This window comes from Chlamydomonas reinhardtii, chromosome 3 (genome assembly GCF_000002595.2).
Source record: "Chlamydomonas reinhardtii strain CC-503 cw92 mt+ chromosome 3, whole genome shotgun sequence".
In the NCBI taxonomy this organism is placed as follows: domain Eukaryota; kingdom Viridiplantae; phylum Chlorophyta; class Chlorophyceae; order Chlamydomonadales; family Chlamydomonadaceae; genus Chlamydomonas; species Chlamydomonas reinhardtii.
In genome coordinates this window covers 318,821-337,669 of record NC_057006.1, presented here as the reverse complement: position 1 = coordinate 337,669, position 18,849 = coordinate 318,821, and the positions used below count along the sequence as shown (strand labels likewise).

Below are 18,849 nucleotides of genomic sequence, written 5' to 3'. Positions count from 1 at the left end.
GGACGTGGCTCAATGTGTGTGTGTATGTGTGTTAAAAAGCACAAGGAAAACATTGTGTGTGTATGCTTTTGGCACTTGTGGTGTGCAACAGCAGCAGGGGCAGGGCTATCAGGCTGTTTTGGTGAACACAAGGCTGACGGACCGGGCCGCATGCCTAGCAGTGCCATGTACATGGGTTCGAGTCCACGTGGCCCCAGCCACTCATGCAGCACAGTATATGAGGATACCGTATGCATGGCTTGTGGCGTACCAGAGGTACTGGGTAGTGTGTAGTATGAGGCGTGTGTGCAGACAGCGCTGAAACCGCCATGAATGCGCACACGCCTGCAGCGGGTCACAGACTCCCAGTTCGTGGGGGGCTATACCATTGCACCCACCACGAGCATTCAGCCGCCGATTCAGCATTCCTGGTCCTGGCGAAAGCCCTCGAGGAAAGGCAGTTCACGTCGGGCAGTGAGCTGGTCGGCTGGGCCAGGGTGGGAGCGGGCTGGGCAGCCTGAGGCGCATGGCAGCAGCTGTGCCCTTGTCCGCCAAAGCAAGGTGCGCATGCTCGTGTATACAATACATCTGAACTGGCTGGTACAGTTACTGCTGCACAAGAAGGGGCGCAGCTGCTGCACAACGCGTGCGACGCTTGGAACTCGATTTCAGGTTTCGCGTTCTCATCGCGCAGAGAGTTGAATTGCTTCCGAAGCTCGGCCCCGGCTGTTAATCTACTTGCACGGTTCTCAAATTGACGCCAAGCTTCTGCATTCGACCGCTCTTGCGAAGTGCCCTTTTCCGCAACACCCCAAGTCCACGCCGCGGTCGTTTCGGTTGTTTAAGCCTGAGCGCTCTGAGCTTAAACTCGCAGCCATACAAATGGCAGTATCGCAACGGGCGCTCGTCGCCAAGAGCTCGGGCACAGCGCCCCAGGCCCATGCACTTGGTCTCGGTAAGTCTGTGGCGAGTCCGCTGCAAGGCAGCAGCTCTGCATGGCACCATAATGCCACCTGGCTCACGTTACAGCAAGGCCAACACAGCACGGTGGCCTCCGCGCCTTCTCCACCCCGCTCCTGCTGCCTTCTCGTCTGGCCGCAGGCCTGCGCAGCGGCGCTGCCCTGCGCCCCCGCCGCGCCAGCCGCGCCCCCGCCTCCTCCTCCTCCCCTCTGGCCCCTCGGGCCTCCCTCATCCCCGCCGCGCCGCCGCCGCCCGCCGCCACCTCGCCCGCCACCGCCTCCGTGCCGCTGAGCAACGGCGGGCTGGGCGGCCCGGCCGCGGGCGCGGGTGTGCTGCCGGGGCCCCCCTCCGGCCCCATCACGGGCGCGGCGCTGGGCGAGCTGGTGCGCAAGTTCAAGCGGCTGCAGAACGGCTCCGACATCCGCGGCATTGCGCTGGAGGGTGAGCGAGAGGAGGCGGGAGGGGAGGGGGATTGCATGGGGACCAGGCTGCATGGGGCCTGTGGGATGGTAGTTCATGGAGAACGGAGTGATTACATCACAGTATGAGGTTATGTGCCCACACGGGTATGACACCGGTCTGGGAGAGGGGTCAAACGGCACAGCCTGGTTACCTGCCTTGGCCTTGTCGTCCGGTCCCCAAACTCCGGCTATAGGTCAGGCAAACGTGGTCCCGGGCGGACGACACGGCCTAGACTGGTCTAGCTCGCGTGGCGTCCGGGGGATGCGTTCCGCCCAGCTTGGCACGGTCGGCGACGGTCGTCAGGCCGACCTCCGAATCAGCTACCAGCGTTCTACAAGTATCACCTTGATACTACAGAGACCTCAAATATTTTGTTTGCGGCCTATTCGGTGACGTCGCGGTGAACAGGCTTCTCAAGTCTGCGCAATTACCGCGCTTTGATGCCAATTATTGTTGCCGTCATCAAACATACATGCAAGGAGACTAGAAACATGCTCCCGGGCTTAAGAGTGCGACCCTGGCGAAAGCATGCCTCGCGAAATGTGGTGACAGCCACCCTCGCAGAATGCGACGGGAGTCAAACTTTTACATCCTTATATGTCATATAAGTCAATTCCTGAAAGAGGGAGGCTAAGTCTACGCGAGCGTGGAGAAACACGTGTGGACACGTTTTTGCCCCTCTTCAGACCGGCGTCATACCCGTGTGTTATGTGCCCGAGCCCAGCGAAATGTCCCATCATCACCAGAAAGCCCACCCAGTCACAATAATGCAAGACGAGCGCGCCAGTAGTAACCTTCAGCCTCGTTCATGTGGTCGGGGCTGTCGTTAGGACGTGGGAGGGCGGACTGCTCCTCCTTTCACGACTGCTGTTGCTGCTGCTGCTGCCTCCTCTTGCTGTAGGTGTGCCCAACGAGCCCGTCACTCTGTCTGCGGGCGCGGTGTTCTTCATCGGGGTGGCCTTTGCGCGCTGGCTGCGGAGCAAGGGCCACTCCGCGCCCAAGGTGTCGGTGAGTGAAGGGAGGAGGCAGAGGGGCGAGGGGGGGGTTACGGTATGTGCCCGACCGAGCCCAATAGGTCCCAAGAGTCAAGGAATCGTCGCCCGGGGGGAGGAAGCGTCGGCGGTCAGGGCGCACGCGACCTGCCTGCCCGCTGCCAACAACACCCGCCGGCATCTCCCCGCGTGCTGCCCTGTTCCCATATTGTGTGTGTTCAACAACAACAAACGGAACATATGTGTGTGTGTGTGTGTAAGTGTGTGTGTTTGCGTACCTGCCCCACCACAACCCACACGCCGCCGGCCCCGCCCCCAGGTGGGTCGTGACCCGCGGCTGTCGGGTCCGCTGTTGGAGAGCGCCTTCGCCGCCGGCCTCATCCACGTGAGCCCCGGGGCACAGCCGGCCGTGCGACTGTGGCCCTGACGTATGACCGTGATGTGTGACCGTGACTTGGCAGGGGAGGCCGGGCAGGGGGCCGCGGGCCGGCAGGGGCCCAGCGTGCCAGGGTCCACGGTTCGGTTCGAAGCAGGAGCGGGGTCTTAGTGGTGGTGGTGGTGGTGCTCGGCGTGCTTGCGGGAGCCCCCTGGCCTGGAGGGAGCACCTCCGCCTCGCCTCGCCCCCGCCCTCCCTTACCTCCTACCTCCTACCTCCTTACCTCCCCCTCCCATTCCGCCTGCTGCAGGGCGGCGCGGCCGTGGTGCACCTGTTCGGTCTGGCCACCACCCCCGCCATGTTCTACTCCATCGTGCTCAGCGGTGAGAGGGGGGATGAGGGAGGGGGAGGGGGGGATTACATTCATGATTAGTTAAGGAAGTGGTAGACGGTGAGGGGGGAGGTGGAGGGGGAGGAGGAGGAGGAGGCCTCACAAGCGCTGGTGACGTGGCGGGCACGTGATGGGGAGGGCCGCTAAACAAACCCCGCCTCCCTCCCCCTCCCCCCACCTCCAGGCGGCGCCTCCAACGGCCCCGCCTCTCCAGCCTTCTTCTCCACTGCTAACTCGGTCGCCTCAGCCGCCAAGCGCGCCGCGCCGCTGTCCGCGGACGGCACCGGCGCACCGCCGCCCGCTGCTGCTGCCGGCGGCGGCGGCGGCACCAACACCATGCTGCCGCCGCCGCCGGTGCCGCCCGCGTCCGAGCTGACGGCGCAGCCCTACACCGGCGCGGTAGGGCCGTCCGGGGGTTGGATGGCCGTGTGTGCATGGCGGGTTGGTGCCGTGCAGTACGGCACTACAGCGCTGCGCAACACACCGGCACGCCAGTCCTGTGCAGCGCCACGCAATGTGCCTCATGCCCCCCCCCATCAGTCCAGTCCGCCTGCTGCCGCCGTCCCTGACCCCGTCTCTTCCTTACGCGCCATCGCCTGAGCAGCCATGCCTGGAACCCCTCTCAACCCTCTCGTGCTCCTTCTCCTCGCGTCTCTCGGTACTTACTGGGAATACTCCCTCGCAGCCTCCTCGTCCCCCTTACATGTGCTTTTCTCACTCCTGTCATCCATGTGAACGGCCCCCCCCCACCCCCCTGCCCCCCACCCCGCTGCCCCTGCCCCCCCCCTCAGGTGATGCTGACTGCCAGCCACCTGCCCTACAACGCCAACGGCCTCAAGTTCTTCGTGGCGGCGGGGGGGCTGGACAAGCCCGACATCGCGGAGCTGCTGCAGACGGCGGCGGCGGCGGCGGCAGAGGCAGGGGTCAACATTGGTGAGCCGGGGCTTTGGGGGCGGACGGCGGGGTGCGTGGCACGAGTGGGCGGGATGACAAGTCTTAACCGTACCCTAACAAACTCCAGCCCGGGACTGTCCGTATGATCCACACACCTCACTTTACCTCCTTGCACCCACACTCTCCTCGCCCTCCACCCCCTCCTCACCCTTCTCACCACCATCACCCATCTACCCTCCCCCCCTCTCCCGCCCCAGGCGACCCGGTGTCCGAGCAGTCTCACCTGCTGGCGGTGTCTCTGAGCCTGGACCCCGCCCGCCTGGCCCGCCTGCCCTTCCTTCCCACCTACTCGGCCAGCCTGCGCGACCTCATCAAGCGCGGCGTCAACTCGCCCGCCAACTACCACTTCCCGCTGCTGGGCTGTCACGTGGTGGTGGACGCCGGCAACGGCGCCGGCGGCTTCTTCGCGGAGCAGGTGCGTGCGGGATGGAGGGAGAGGGAGCCAGGGATGGGGGATGGGGTGGGGATGGGGTGGGTTGGGTTGGGGTGGGTTGCGGTGCGGTGGGGTGAGGACATTCCAGGGCCGGATGAGGAGTAACAGAGAGGGGCCGAGATTTCTTGGCTGTGTTCATGCGCTTTGGAAGCGGGCCCGACTCGTCCCTCTCTGTAGCGCCCTGGGTGCTGGGCCTGGTGCAGGCTGTTGTGGACTGCGTACTGATCACCCCAGCGCCATCCCTCAACGCTCCCCCCCACCCCCAGGTTCTGGCCCCCCTGGGCGCCGACACCAGCGGCAGCGTGTTTCTGGATCCGGACGGCACCTTCCCCAACCACCCGCCCAACCCCGAGCACCCCGCGGCCATGGTGCGGCGGGCTGTGCGGCAGCGGGGTAGGGCCTGTGCATGGCGGCGATCCGGGGCCGGCTGGGGGCAGCTTGGCTTGGGCTTAATGGGTCAGGGCCGGGCCGGGGCCGGGCAGGATGGCAGCCGCCGGGACCTGTGCATGGGGGGCAGCTTGCCTGGGCTTGCGTGCATTGGCTGGCCCTCACCACTACAACCGCGTTTCAGCCGACCAAACCAACCAAACCAAACGCAACGCACCTGGCCGCTGCTCCCCCTCCCCTACAATCCCCCTCTCCACAGGCCTCGGGTGCCGCCGCGGTCAAGGCCAGTGCGGCGGAGCTGGGCATTGTGTTTGACACGGACGTGGACAGGTGGGGGCGGCTGCGTCGGGGTGGGTGGGGGTTAAGGGTTAACTTTGAACCAATCCCGTAAGGAAACAGTTGCGCTGCAAGGGGGTTAAGGGTGGGACCAACCACGTCACAACCCCCACAACGCCACAAACCACACCACGCAAACCTGGTTACCTACCCGCCTCCACCCCTCTCAGACCGCATCCCTCTACGCCTCCTCAACTCCCGCGTTCCCCGCCTTGAATGAATGAATGTAACCCCCGCTCCCGTCTACCCATCCTTATTTAGTCATGAATGTAACCCCCCGACACACAGGTCCGCCATCGTGGACGCCAGCGGGCGCGAGATCAACTCCAACCGCTTCATTGCGCTGATGGCGGCGGTGGTTCTTCGTCAGCACCCCGGCACCACCGTGGTCACGGACTCGGTCACCAGCAACGGCCTGACGGACTTCATCACGGCGCTGGGCGGCAAGCACATGCGGTGAGTGAGGAGGGGCTCTGAGGGCGGGGGCGGGGCGGGGCGGGGGAGGAACAGCCTTCCCTGGGCTTGAGGGCACAACATTGAGGGTGCCGCAGCCTCCCGCGGGCTGTCACTGCCCTGCACAACCCTTTCATTACGGCAACCAGCACCCACCCCACAACACCTCATCCTCCCATCCTCCACCCCCCACCGCCCATCCCCTCCACTGCGCTGCAGCTACAAGCGCGGCTACAAGAACGTGATCGGCGCGGGCGTGCGGCTGAACGCGCAGGGCGAGGACTGCGCGCTCATGATGGAGACCAGCGGGCACGGAGCGCTGCGGGAGAACTTCTTCCTGGACGACGGCGCCTACCTGGCGGTCAAGGTGGGCGAGTGTGTGTGTGTGTGTGTGTGTGTGTGTGTGTGTGTGTGTGTGCGTGTGTGTGTGTGTGTGTGTGTGTGTGTGTAAATGGGACACGCAGAATGGGCATGCAATGCGTTGCGTCGGTCACGCGCGCGCTCGCGGCACTACCTGGCCTACTCAACGTGCGTGTGTGTTTGGGGGGCGGGGTGTATGTTCAGGAAAGGTTGTGGAAAGGAATGTGTGTGCGCATGTGCACGCGTGTCAGTATGTGCGTCCGGTTCACAGCGGCCTACACGGCTGCCATAAGGAACTTGCGGGAACAATGACCCCTATCCCTCCCTTCACACCCTGCCTCTACTAATCCCCCACATCCGCCGCTCCCTCTTGCCGCCTCGCCCCAGGCCATCATTGAGCACGTGCGGCGCAAGCAGGAGGGCGCGGCGGGCGGGCTGGCGGAGCTGCTGGCGGGGCTGGCGGAGCCGGCCGAGAGCCGCGAGTGGCGCGTGCGCATCCAGCACACCGACTTCAAGGCGGTGGGCGGCCGCGTGCTGGCAGCCTTCCACGACTGGGTCAGCGCGGCGGCGGGGGCGGAGGGGGTTGAGGAGGGTGGGGCGGAGGAGGGTGGGGCTGAGGGTGCGGTGCCGGCTGCGCCGTCCAGCTGGAGCCTGGAGTCGGTCAACCACGAGGGCTGGCGCGTCAACATGGACGAGGGCGAGGGCCGCCGCGGCTGGCTGCTGCTGCGCCAGGTGCGTGTGGGGGGGAGGTGCTGCTGAGGTGGCGGCGGGGTGGCGGCGGGGTCGCGGGGGGCACGGTGGAGAGAGGCAGAGGAGGTAGTCCATTCCACGTGGGTAGCGAGGCGTTTGCGCAGTCGGCGCCACAAGCTTTGTGCGGGGCAGGCCCCGGGCCTCTTGCAAAGCCCTATCCACAAGACTTCGCGCCAACTCCGTACGCACTCTACCCCCGCCCTTATCTCCTCCCTCCCTCCCCCTCCCCCCTCCCTCCCTTCCCCCCCCCCTCAGTCCCTGCACGACCCCCTGCTGGTGCTCAACGTGGAGTCGGAGCTGCCGGGCGGCGCGGCGGAGGCGGCGGTGCGCGTGGCGGCCTGGCTCAAGGCGGGCGGCGCCGGGCCGGAGCTGCCGCTGGACCTGGGGGCGCTGGGGCAGCTGGCGGCGGCGGCAGCGGCGGCAGAGGCGGCAGAGGCGGCAGGGGCGGCGGAGGCGGGCAAGTGATGGGCATGTGTATGTGGTGGAAGTGTGGAGGCGGGGGGCCAGTGTGGAGGCGGTGGCGTACGTGATGTAGGTGGCGTGGTGCATGGGTAGGTGGGAGGGCAGGTAGATGAGGACTGGGGAATAGGTTGCGTGGGAGTCAGGGGTTGTGATGTGATTTTCGTCATGGCAAAAGTATGGTGATACGGTGTAGTACATACGATGTAGTACATACATTGGCTGACTGGTGGGGTTTGGGGTCCTGACAGGTCCTGCCGGGCGCACTGACTGGGCTGCAACCGCACGGCCCGGCCCGACTGCGCGCGCACGCGATGTCCGTAAGGCGGCCGATAAACGCCTACAAGCGCAGTGTGCTACTCACAGTCATGTGTAATGACGCATTCGTCTTTCTGGTGTCGGTCTGGCAGCCCCGGGGAAGGAGGCGGGGGGACGGGAGAGAGGCAGAGCAGCCAGGGGCGCTCGTGTCTAGCCCCATTCCGTTACGTTCATGCACAGGGACAGTGCGCGTCAGCAAAACATCGACACAACCTGCCAGCTACCGTCGGTACAGTAACAGCGCGCGAACGACGCACCAATGCCTTGTCCCTTCTTGCTACGCATTTATGTGGGCACGGGTGGGAGCCACACACATCGGGACTACGCTTTCCTGCCCCTTGCCATGTTCCATCACGAGCGCACAGGGACAGTGCAGACTGATCATCCATTAGCAGGCCGTTATTGGTGTTCTGTTTGCCTACGAGTCGAAGCTTCCCCTCTTCAAACCACTGCCCAACTTCGTTGCATACTTTCGCTCCACTGTGCAGCTCTGGGCTGACAAGCCGGGAACTTGCATTCCCGGTATCCTTCGTCTTGTGATTAATTGATGTTCATTGCGGACAACCAGAGCAACACCTCTGCTGCGACCGAAACACCTTCTGCCCCGGCCTCTGACAGCCATGGCTCCGGCAATCCTGGTGGCTCTTCGCCACCGAGACTAGCTGCTACCGATCCAGGTGCGTCTAGCAAACGCATGCGATCTAGGGCTGTCAGAACATAATTGGGAGCACAGTTGGGAGCACAGCTTGTTACCCTGCGGCTTCTGCTTGTTATCTTGAATGCACAGATCGACAAAGGGATGGCTCAAACGTCAAGGTAATTTGCGGGGGTGGCTGTCACTTCGCGAAATGCGAAGTTGTGGCCCTTGGACCCATTCATGGACGCTGCGGTTCAGAGTTTATAACCAAGGGCACATGGCCTGATGACCAATGCTATCCACGCCTTCGATGCTTGAGACCGGGAGGTTACCTTGCGCGAGGTGCAGGGCCTGGGGGCAGCCGGGGGTGGGGGTGGGGGTGCGGGGCAGGCCCGGGCCGGGTCTGGCAGGCCGGTCCGCGTGCAAGTGCAAAAACGCAGCTCCAACACCCAGCGGCCCACAGCGGTGATGCACATATACTCCCGGTCGGCTGTGGTTGTGCCCCCAATCAACAGGGTCAGAGCGCTACGCCGGGCTCAGGCCGTGGCCGCGGCGGCGGTGGGCGTGGGGGCGGGCGCGGCGGTGGCGGTGCCGGGGGCCTGTCCACAGCTCTGAACCGGCAGCAGCAGCAGCAGAGTTATGGCGACGGAGGTGATGGCGCCTCGACGGGCGCTGGTGGCGGAGGCGGAGGAGGCCGTGGTGGTGGCGGCGGCCGCGCAGCCGGCGCGGGCGGCGGCGCATGCGAGCGGTCTGGCTCGGGCACCCTGCCCAGCCCCAACCTTAACGCCTCCTCCGGCACCGGCACCGGCAGCGGCGTGGTGAATGCCAACCACCTGCTGAACTTCCAGTACGAGTCGGCGGGGCGCGGCGGCGGGGCGGGCGGCCGGGTGAGTGCGGCGGAGCGGGCGGGACGGAGCGGGACGGAGCGGGACGGAGCGGGCGCGGCGGTGTGGCGAGGGGGGGGGGGAGGGGGGGTTACATTTATGATTAGTTAGGAAAGCGGTAGACGGTAGACAATCTTGGGGAAGAGCAATCGTTACCTACGATGTCGACCGGCTCCCGGGTCCAGCGCGTGCTCCAGCTGGGGCGGGGGGAGAGGCGGCGAGGCGCGGAGGGAGCCGAGCAGGGCAGCTGGGGTGTGTGCATTGTAGGGCGCGGGGCGTGCTGCAATGGCTGCGCCGGTTGCAGCATTGAGGTGTGCGAAGCACTCCGCGGCATGGCCCGCTGGGTGCTTCCGTGGGCCACCTGCTCCCCACCTCCACTGCCCGCAACCCCACACAACACCCTCGGGGGGCTTGCTGCTGCAGGGCCGCGGCGGCGGCCGGTCCGGCAGCTCCCGCCCTGGCGGTGGCGGCGGTGGCGGCTCATCCTCCGCCGCCCGCCGATACGGCGGTGGTGGCGGTGGCGGCGGGTACGGGTACGGCAGCTCCAGGCCGCAGAAGTACGACAAGAACAAATTCTTGCAGGTGGGTTTAGGTCGGAAGGGTTTGGGAGGGTCGGACGATGGTGGTTGCTAGGAAGCGGGCACGCGTGTTTCACCCGGGGTAGGTTTGAAGGTGTTGCCTGTTGGGGTGCGTGCGCCGGCGTGTGCCTGCCGCGCAAGGAGCCACATCACGCCCTCCCCGTCCGCCTGCCGCCCCTCACTTGGCCCTACCTCGCCGCCCCCTCCTCTACTTCCTCATCTGCTCACCCCTCAGGCCAACTTCAGATTCATGGTGTCAGGTGCGTACGTGTGCGTGTATGTGTATGCGTGTGTGCATGCGTTTGGGCAGGCCCACCGCTAGCCCCTGAGCTCCCTGTGTGTGTGAAGAGGCCCTACGGTAATCGCCGTACTGCTGTGGGCTGTGTGGCTAGGACACTGATGCTTTGGCGCACGGCTAGCCTCGCGCGCGACACGCCGCCGCTGCCGCCTTCCGGTCGACACGCCGCCAACACACGCCGCCGTGCCCCCTGCCGCCGCGGCCCCACCCCCCACAGACGCGGTGGAGGTGTCGGGCTACGAGGCGGACGCCGACAAGATGTTTGACTGGGACGACGTACTGCAGGTGGGGAAGTGTGTGTGCGGGGGGGGGAGTGGCGGGGGACGAGGGAGGAGGCGTGTGTGTGTATGTGTTAGGTACGTGTGTGTGTGTGTGTGTGAATGAGTGTTTGCTGACTCGTGACCTCCCTCCTCCCTCCTCCCCCCCCTCAGGTGGAGATGGCCAGCCCGGTGCCGGTGCAGTGCCCCATCAGTCTGGACAGCCCGCCGCTGTGCCCGCAGGTGGGGAGGGGGGGAAACCAGGAGGAGAGGGAGGAGGGAGGGAAAAGGGACACGGCCGTGTGCCGTGCTGCAGCCGCGGCTGACCTCGTAGTGTCTCGACTTGGGCTGCCTTCCCTCCAACCGTGACCCTGCCGCTCCCCCCCTCACCTCCCCCCCTCACCTCCTGCTGCCCCCCTCCTGCTCGGGCCCCCCCCCCGACCACCACCACTCTTCAGATCACCCCCTGCGGCCACATCTTCTCCTTCCCCGCCATCATGCACCACCTGGTCAACCACGGCGGGGAGCAGCTCAGGTGCGCGGGGGGAGGAGGGGGAGGGGGGGAGGGGGGGAGGTGAAGGGGGAGGGGGGAGGGGGAGGGGGAGGGGGGAGGGGGGAGGGGGAGGGGAGGGAGGAGGGGAGGTGCAGTTGTGCCGGTGGAAGTGGGAGTGGGAACGGGCCGTAGCCTGGCCCCGGGGGGTGGGGTTGGTTCATTCCAATCCCAAAGAAACCCAGGACCAGCCCTCAGGGGTGACTCGGGGCTCATGGCGAGCGGGCGCCCTGTGTACTGTAAGCGCCCGCCGCGGCATTGCCTCACCACCTACTCCACTGCACTTCCGCCGCGCCGCTCATCCCTCCCCGCCACCCCCCATGTGCCTGTGCGCCCCCCCACACACACCTTCTCCCCACTCACCTGCACCCCCAGGCGCTCCGCCCCCTGCCCGCTGTGCTTCGCCCCGGTGGTGGCTCGGGAGCTGCGGCTGGTGCGGCTGGTGCGGCGGGCCAGCCACCGGGCGGGGGAGCAGCTCACCCTGGCGCTCATCAGGTGGGGGAGGGTGGGGGGGCGTGTGTGCGCGTGTGTGTATGCGTGCGTGTGTGTGTGTGTGTGTGTGTGTGTGTGTGTGTGTGTGTGTGTGTGTGTGTGTGTGTGTGTGTGTGCGTTTCATGTGTGCTTGGCCCTGGAGGGAGGGGCAAGTTGAAGGGGGTCGTGGAGGAGGTAGGGGAGGGTCAGGGGGAGTGTACACACTGGGGGAGGACGGAAACATGTCTTATGTGGTGGGGTGGCATGGGGGCAGGGGCAGCCTGTGGGTGAGAAGCATGGAGCACAGGCTCGGCTGTGGCGTGTGGGAAGGGGGGGGTCGCATACATTGCCCCACGTGCCGCCACGACACGTACACACACCATCTGACGCCACCCCCGTCACCCCCGCCGGCTGGTCCCGCACCAGGCGCACCCGCAACAGCATCATCCCCCAGCTGGTGGACCCGGGCGCAGCCGCGGCGGCGGCGGCAGCGGCAGCAGCGGCGGCGGCGGCGGCCACTGCCGACGGTGGCGCGGTGCCGGCCGGCGGCGGCGAGGCGGCGACGTCGCTGTTTGACGCCAACCCCTTCGCCAAGTTCGTGGTGGTGCCGGGCGGCGGCGGCGGCGGCGCGGACGAGTTGTGGCGGGCGGCGGCGGAGCAGCTGGCGGCGTGCGCCATGCAGGTGCGGTGTTGTGCGCGGTGCTCCCGCATCAACAGTCCCACCACATCACCCCCACACAGCAAGCCCACACTTGGCTCAGCATCTACCTCTTAACAACGGATCACCCCACTGGGGATCACCCAGAGCATAACACATTTAGCGCTACTGGTACCGGGAGAGGAGCGAGCGCTGGAGCCAGGACCGGCGGGCACTGGCGACCGCGCATCGGGTTACTGGTGTGAAGTCGGTGGAGCAACACTTCGCCGTTTCAACATCGCTCTTGTCATGCCCGGAACCCGCTCCCACGCGTGCTCCCGGCAGCTCCGCTGTCCTTTTCCTGGCTGCCATCTTGCGGACAGCGCCCGTCTTTCATGGACGGCTAAAACCCCCTCCTACCCCGTTCCCGCCGCCGCCCACACCCCCCCCACCGCCTCTGCTGTACTACTGTGCCTGCTACGCCTCCACTTTTTAACTTGTCATGAATGCACCCCCCCCCCTCGAGCTCGAGCTGGAGCCGGGAGCTGGTCGACATCGTTGGTAACGCTTGATGTTCCGCAAGATGGTCTACCGTACCACTTTCTTAACTGGTCATGAATGTAACCCCTCCCCCCCCCCCGCCCTGCAGCTGGTGTCCGAGGGCGGGCTGGACGCGGCTCAGGAGGCGCCCTTCGTGTACGGCGCACTGGAGCAGCTGGCGGGCAGGGCGCGACGCTGGGCGGAGCACCGGGCGGAGCTGCTGGCGGCGCGCGGGCTGCTGGCGGCGCGGGAGGGCGGCGCGGCGGAGCCGGCGGCGCTGGGCGCGGCGGCGGAGGCGGCAGTGAAGAAGGTGGGCGCGGCGGGGCACAGCGGGCATGCGTGTGTGCGCGTGTGCATGTAAATGTCTAGACAGAGGAGGGATGGAAACTGTGTGTGTGTATTGGAGGAATGAGCACATGGAGAGAGAGTTGGTGTTGTGCGCTGATGGTTCTGACGTCGGTGGCACGTCGGTGGCATCAAGTGTGCCGCCTGCCCCGTACCTCTCACCACCCACCTCCGAACCGCCTCAACGCGCGCCCTCTACACACACACACACACACACACACACACACACACACACACACACACACACACACACACACACACACACACACACACACACACACACACACACACACACACACACACACACATTCACAAACACACAGGTAACATCCCTAAACCGTCGCTTTGCTGCACCGCATACACTGTCTTTGCGCAACGTTTTCCTTGTGCTCTTTAACACACACATTCACACACATACACACACACACACCGTCTCCCGTTTGCATTTGCCGTCATGCATGCGCCCATGCCGTCCCCCGCCTGTTTACTTGCTCGTGGTCGCCCACCCTCCGTCTCTTTCCCAAATCGCGCAACCCCTAGTATAGTTAATTGGGCTGGGACTGGGCTGCGTGTTTGCTCTTGCTCGTCGCGCGCCGCCGCGCTAACATGTTCCTTCGCTCTTGTTCGTGACACTCCCCTGCTGCCGCCCTGTGCTCTGTTGTTTTCTTATTCGCTCGTAGGTGAGAATTTCATCGAGGATTGGGCGGGAGCTTGGACTTAGCGGCCAGGAGTAGCGACGCGGAGCTAGGAATCGTAGGAGTGCCTGGGCCTCACGATACCGTGAGCACATGCATGGGTTTGCACCCTTGAGAGCGTGTGGACACTAATCCCCCCTCGAGGTTAGAGTAGCGGGGGTTGCGCGATTTCCGGTTGGTAAGACCGGCGGCTCACCGCAGCAGGTATGCGAGGTAACTTCAGGTAACATCCGTAAACCGTCGCTTTGCTGCATCGCATACACTGTCTTTGCGCAACGTTTTCCTTGTGCTCTTTAACACACCGTCTCCACCTCAACCTCCACCTCCAGATGTTCACGGCGGCGGTGTCGGACGTCAACGCCGCGCGCGAGGCCGCCGCCGCAGCCGCCGTGCTGGAGGCGCAGTTCCCCAGCCTGGGTGGCGGGGGCGCCGCTGGCGGCGGTGGAGGCGCCGCTGCCGCAGGCCGCGACAGAGCCCCTGCCGCGCTCCCGCCTGTGCCTGTGCCGGGCAGCAGCCCCGGCCCCGCCGCAGCCGCGTCAGCGCCAGCCGGCTCTGGGCGGGCCGGCGCCGGCAAGGCCGCACCGCCGCTTCCGCTGCCGGCCGCCCCGGCACCGCCCGGCCGGCTGCGGCCGGTACCGGCGCCGGCACTGCCCGCGGTTGGCTCTGTGGATGTAGAGGACGCGGCTGAGGGCGCGGCCGAGTCCGCGCTGCCCTTCGAGACCGCATTCTCAGGAGACGAGCAAGACAGCCCCGGCGCCGCCGACGCCGAGGCGGAGCAGCGGCAGGGCGCCAGCCCCCACCGCTTCTCGGGCGGCGGAGCCACCGCCTCCGGCGCCGCAGGCGCCGTAGGCGCCGCCGCCGCCGCTGGCGGCACCGACGGCGACGATGTGGGCTCCGCCTCCGCCGGCGTGTTGGGCACCTCCGCCTCCAGCTCCGTGGCGCTCATGGGGGAGCCGGGCGCGGCGGGAGGCGGCGGCGGCGGCGGCGACTCGTCGGGCCTGCTGGGCAGCTCTCCGGGCGGTCGGCTGCTGAACACGCCGGGGGCGGCGGGCGAGTTCTACACCTACCAGGCGCTGGACGGCTCCTGGGTGTTCCTGCACCCGCTCAACCTCAGGCGAGGCAGGCGGAAGCGGAGCGCGGGGCGGGGTGGGGACTGGGGAGTTGTGTACGCCACGTAGTGAGGGACATACGATGCTAAGGCGCGGCTCGTGACAAGCCACATAGCGGCTGTGGGGTTGGAAAGGTCTGGGCGGTTCGGTGCATAAGTGGTTGGGATGGGGCACGCCGTGAGAGCACACTCGTCCGCAGTCAGAGCACGCATCGCCCGCACACGTCCCCTTACGCTCTCACCCCTCGCCGCCACCCCGTCCCCACCACCACAATGCCGCCCCCACAATGGCGCCCCCACCATGCTTCCCCACCCCCATGTGCGTGGCTGCAACGCGTCTGCTATATTACGGTACCTGGCTACGCCTTCCCTTCTTCATGATCTTCACGCCTTCGTGAATGTAAACCCCACCCCGCAGGTGCCTGCTGCACCACTACGGCTCCTACGCCGCCTGCCCGCCGCTGCTGAGTGGGCGGCTGCTGGAGCTGGAGGACGCGGTGCAGGGCGAGGCCAGCCGCCGCCGCTGGCGATTCCTGGCGCACCTGCCGCTCACAGGCGCCTTCCGACTCTGCGAGCTGGCGCTGGGGGAGCTGCTGCCGCCAGAGTCGCTGGCGCCCTTTGCGGAGGAGCTGGCGGCGCGGGAGAAGCGGCGCCGCCGCCAGCGCGCGGACGACCGACGCCAGGCGGCGGCGGAGGCGGCGGCAGCGGCGCGCGCGGCGGCGGCGCGGGTGGGCCCCAGTGCGGAGGAGCTGCAGGCCATGCCGTCTCTGAACCAGGTCGCGGGCGGCGGCGGAGGAGGAGGCGGGGGTGGTGGCGCCACGGCGGCAGGGAATGCGCTGGTGGCGGCGGCGGCGGCCGCGGCGGCGGCGCTGGCTCGTGACACGGGCTTGTCGGCGACCGAGGTGGCGGAGAGCATCGCGCTGGAGGAGGCAGCGGCGGCCGCTGCGGCCGCCGCCGGCGGCGCTGCCGGCTCGGCTGGCGGCGGCAATGGCGCGGGGGTGTCGTTCGCGCGCATCACCAAAATGGGATTCGCCGCTACTGGCCCCGTGCTGGGCGGCGGCAGCCCGCCACTGGGCGGCGGCGGTGTGCCGGCGCCGGCGCCCACGCCCGCCGGTGCCTGGGGCGCCCGCGCTGCCGCTAGCAGCACGCCTGTGGCCTCGGGACCCAAGAGCAGCGGCAGCGGCAGTACCTTTGGCGGGGGCGGCGCCGGCAGTAGCATCAGCCCATGGGGTGGGCTGGGCGCTGCTGCTGCTGCTCCGGCGGCGGCGGTGGGTGTCTGGGGCGCTGGCGGTGGGGTCAAGGGGCCCATTGCCGCGGCTGCAGCCGCTGGCACCAAGACGGCGCCGGACGCCACTGGTGCCGGCGACACACCAGGCGGCGGCGGCGGCAAGAAGGGCGGCAAGGGCGGGAAGGGCACCCTGCTGTTCAGCACTGGCGCCCCGCAGCGCAAGTATTGAGGCGGGGTGATGAAACTACGTATGGAGGGTTGTGATTTTGCTGTCGCCCATTCGCATGTTAGCTGCTTACGCACATCGCTTTGACAGGTGTGCCGTATGCACGGGATTGAAGGCATTGCGGTGGTCTTGGGCGTAATTTGAGACAGATCGCCGGTGCATGCCAGCAAGTCGGGACTTTGGAGTATTAGTCGCGGGACTGCAGCAGGTCGCAGCGCGCCGACGTGGCGGTCTCAGGCACCAGAGCCGCGCGACAGGAGCTCATACCAGGCGCTAATGAGTTGTGACGGTAACGCCATCTGGGTTATATGCATTGGCGATTGGGCAGTCGATGCGGGGCCGGCATGTGTGTGTGTGGGGTGGGCGTGTGAGTAGCGGGCGCGGGGGCAGTGTGTTGGGATGAGGTTGCCGGTTGCCTCCATTGCTCCGGGGGGTAACGCTGTGTCGCGCTGTGTAGCACTGCTGGGGCGGTGCCTGCAAGTTTGCGGCGCGTGAGGGACGGCACACGTCACGAGCAGTGGACGCAGTAACGCATCTAAGGGGCGTCATGGCGCAGGTGCAGGTGTGGACGGGACGGGGTGCGGCCGGGTGCGTGTGGGGCGACAAGTCCCTCCCCAAATAGGTGGGAGTGCGCCTAGCCTGCGTGCAGAGGTTGCGAGTCACTGCTCGCCTGTGGTTTAAATTGCCAGCAGCGCAGACGCTCGATGCTGATCTGGGTTGAGACCTCAGTCGCCTCAGGAAGCGCTGGTCAGCTGAACACACGACGAGGGCGGGGGGATGGCCAACCAACAGCCGCAACTCCGCAAGCTGCACTTTGCATTGGAACTTTGTGCGGGCAAGTAACATGTGCAAGTGAGATGCGGGCTACTATCACGATGGTCTGGACTCATTGGGGTGACCCGTGCGACCCGTGCACCCACGCACAAGTGCATTCAGCCCTGCTGAGCCCAGTCGCGGGAGTTGGGCCTTGCGGGTTGCAGCCCTGCGCATGTGAGAAGGCCACCTGGGCAGTGCTGCTGAGATTGCCAACTTCATCTCGAGTATTGCGGTGTGCAGGCAGTGCAGCGGCCCTGTGCGGCCGCCCAGCTGTGGCGTGCTCCCGGACCAGCTGCCTCTCACCGGGTGCACGCGGCTGGCATCAAGCCCCTGCCATCACCACTGTGGCCCCGCTGCCATCATCACTTGCCGCAGCCATCACTCCCGCGCCAGCTGCTGCTGCGGGTGCTTTGACCGTGCCTGTGCACACTACGCCACCCGCTCTTGCCTGCTGTGCTGTTACGTGCAGCCTGCCCGCCACCGCATGACAATAATGTTACATTCATGCCGCTACCGTTGGTCCCGCCCACATTCGTGTGCAAGCAGCACCTGGGCCGCCGCCTCCACACACGCCTCCAACCCTGTGCAGCCATGCCAAGCCCACACACGCCTCCACCCCAGCAACCACGACAAGCCCTCCCGGTCTCAAGCCCTCCCGACCACCCGCCAGCTCCGTGCGCTGTCCAACACTACCGTTCTGCAGCGGTGAATCATTAAAGCATCTGCCACACCCCCATGCAACTAGGGCCACGGCAGGGGAATCCTCCTGTCATAGTCCCGCACCGGCACCGCTCTGAGGCACATGCACACCACGTGTAACGCGTGGCTTTAGTCAAGAAGTCAATACCCCTCATTGTCTGCACTCGCGGTCCAGTTATAGGTTCCTAACATCTATACGGCGCACCAGCCAACGCCCGGCCCTGGCCCGCAGGCGGCACCACCCGCAGTATTGCTCGCACGCCCAGACCGGCGTGACTATGCACTGCGACACGAACCCTAGAGGCCAGGCCGGTCCACCGCCGTTCTCCATCGCCCTGGTCCATAACAACACCCCGCCCCCCCCCCACTACAGCACCATGACCCTCCCGCGGCCCTGCACGGCTCTGCACCGCCGTGCAAGCCTGCTGCCGCACTACACGTGGCCGGCTGCTTAGAGGAACGACACGTCGTCCTCGCTCTTCAGCGGCCCCGCCTCCTCCGTCTCGTCCGGCAGCTGGTAGCGCCGCCCTGACTCCTTCTCCACCGCCTTGCGCACCCGCTCGAACGATAGGTTCAGGTCGGGGAACAGGTCCTCCAGCACACCGCCCGCAGCGAGCGCCATGAGCACGTCCTCCGAATACATCTTGTCCTTGCCGTGCCAGACCGCAAAGTCCGATGCCGCCGTGATCACCTTAAACGCCCGGTCCGCGAACTTAATGTCCGTGACAAAGCTGCGGGGCTGCAGGCCGTCGCAGACGTTCAGGGCCCACAGCACCTCGTTCCAGGCACCGTAAAGGTCTTCAAGCCCCAGCGACTTCAGGATCTTTGCTGCCGTGCAGGTCTCGTACTTTAGAATGCCCATTAGCACCATCCACGAGTGCACCTCGTAGGTCTCGGATGCCCGAGCAAAATTGATGGCATACTGAATAATGGACTCTGCCGCTGCGCTCACACCAACATCATCAAGCTCCGAGGGAGCAGCGGTGGCCGTGGCGCGGGTGATCACTCTCCCTGAGCTGCGCCAAGACTTGGTTGCCGGGGCACTGCTGCGGGAGGAGAGCTCCTGGCTGCTAGACACGCCGCTGCTGATAGGCCGAGACACATGTAGAGATGAGCAGCGGGGAACTACGCTAGAGGAGCAGGGGCGAGCTTGCCCGGTGAGCCGGGATGCTTGGAGGGCTTGCATAGCTGTGCTTTTGACGCAAATTCAGATGATCTGGGCTAAGCAGTCGATATCAGTACATTGGGGAGCAAAACAATTAACAAAGTA

At 66.1% G+C, this 18,849-nt stretch overlaps 3 protein-coding genes across 3 annotated transcripts; 2 read left to right on the top strand and 1 right to left on the bottom strand.

Annotated features, from left to right (window-relative positions):
• Nucleotides 1-584: 584 nt before the first annotated feature.
• CHLRE_03g144707v5 (uncharacterized protein) lies at nucleotides 585-7,680 on the top strand. The gene is made up of 14 exons (XM_043060393.1): nucleotides 585-934; nucleotides 1,081-1,380; nucleotides 2,303-2,409; nucleotides 2,713-2,778; nucleotides 3,080-3,152; nucleotides 3,345-3,559; nucleotides 3,952-4,093; nucleotides 4,312-4,529; nucleotides 4,814-4,915; nucleotides 5,194-5,264; nucleotides 5,559-5,726; nucleotides 5,943-6,090; nucleotides 6,471-6,815; nucleotides 7,089-7,680. Exons 1-14 carry the CDS (start codon nucleotides 862-864, stop codon nucleotides 7,296-7,298), a joined length of 2,238 nt encoding a protein of 745 aa, XP_042925522.1. The 5' UTR covers nucleotides 585-861; the 3' UTR covers nucleotides 7,299-7,680.
• Nucleotides 7,681-7,784: 104 nt separating this feature from the next.
• Nucleotides 7,785-17,110, top strand: CHLRE_03g144687v5 (uncharacterized protein). Its single transcript, XM_043060392.1, has 14 exons — nucleotides 7,785-8,287; nucleotides 8,398-8,426; nucleotides 8,763-8,805; nucleotides 8,874-9,134; nucleotides 9,555-9,713; nucleotides 9,945-9,969; nucleotides 10,225-10,292; nucleotides 10,439-10,507; nucleotides 10,723-10,799; nucleotides 11,190-11,309; nucleotides 11,712-11,967; nucleotides 12,572-12,772; nucleotides 13,832-14,616; nucleotides 15,029-17,110. The coding sequence occupies exons 2-14, from the start codon at nucleotides 8,410-8,412 to the stop codon at nucleotides 16,065-16,067; spliced, it is 3,120 nt and encodes a 1,039-aa protein (XP_042925521.1). The 5' UTR covers nucleotides 7,785-8,287; nucleotides 8,398-8,409; the 3' UTR covers nucleotides 16,068-17,110.
• A 254-nt stretch (nucleotides 17,111-17,364) lies between these two features.
• Nucleotides 17,365-18,824, bottom strand: CHLRE_03g144667v5 (uncharacterized protein). The gene has a single exon (XM_001695689.2). It carries the CDS (start codon nucleotides 18,763-18,765, stop codon nucleotides 18,031-18,033), a length of 735 nt encoding a protein of 244 aa, XP_001695741.1. The 5' UTR covers nucleotides 18,766-18,824; the 3' UTR covers nucleotides 17,365-18,030.
• Nucleotides 18,825-18,849: the final 25 nt, after the last annotated feature.

Excerpts from the sequence above, each read along its gene's own strand:
- CHLRE_03g144707v5 (XM_043060393.1), top strand. The coding sequence starts at position 862 with ATGGCAGTATCGCAACGGGCGCTCGTCGCCAAGAGCTCGGGCACAGCG. Across the intron at positions 2,779-3,079 it reads TCGCCGCCGGCCTCATCCAC|GGCGGCGCGGCCGTGGTGCA; the intron begins GTGAGCCCCGGG and ends CGCCTGCTGCAG. Across the intron at positions 3,560-3,951 it reads CGCAGCCCTACACCGGCGCG|GTGATGCTGACTGCCAGCCA; the intron begins GTAGGGCCGTCC and ends CCCCCCCCTCAG.
- CHLRE_03g144687v5 (XM_043060392.1), top strand. Across the intron at positions 9,135-9,554 it reads GCGGCGGGGCGGGCGGCCGG|GGCCGCGGCGGCGGCCGGTC; the intron begins GTGAGTGCGGCG and ends TTGCTGCTGCAG. Across the intron at positions 14,617-15,028 it reads CTGCACCCGCTCAACCTCAG|GTGCCTGCTGCACCACTACG; the intron begins GCGAGGCAGGCG and ends CCCACCCCGCAG.
- CHLRE_03g144667v5 (XM_001695689.2), bottom strand. The coding sequence starts at position 18,765 with ATGCAAGCCCTCCAAGCATCCCGGCTCACCGGGCAAGCTCGCCCCTGC.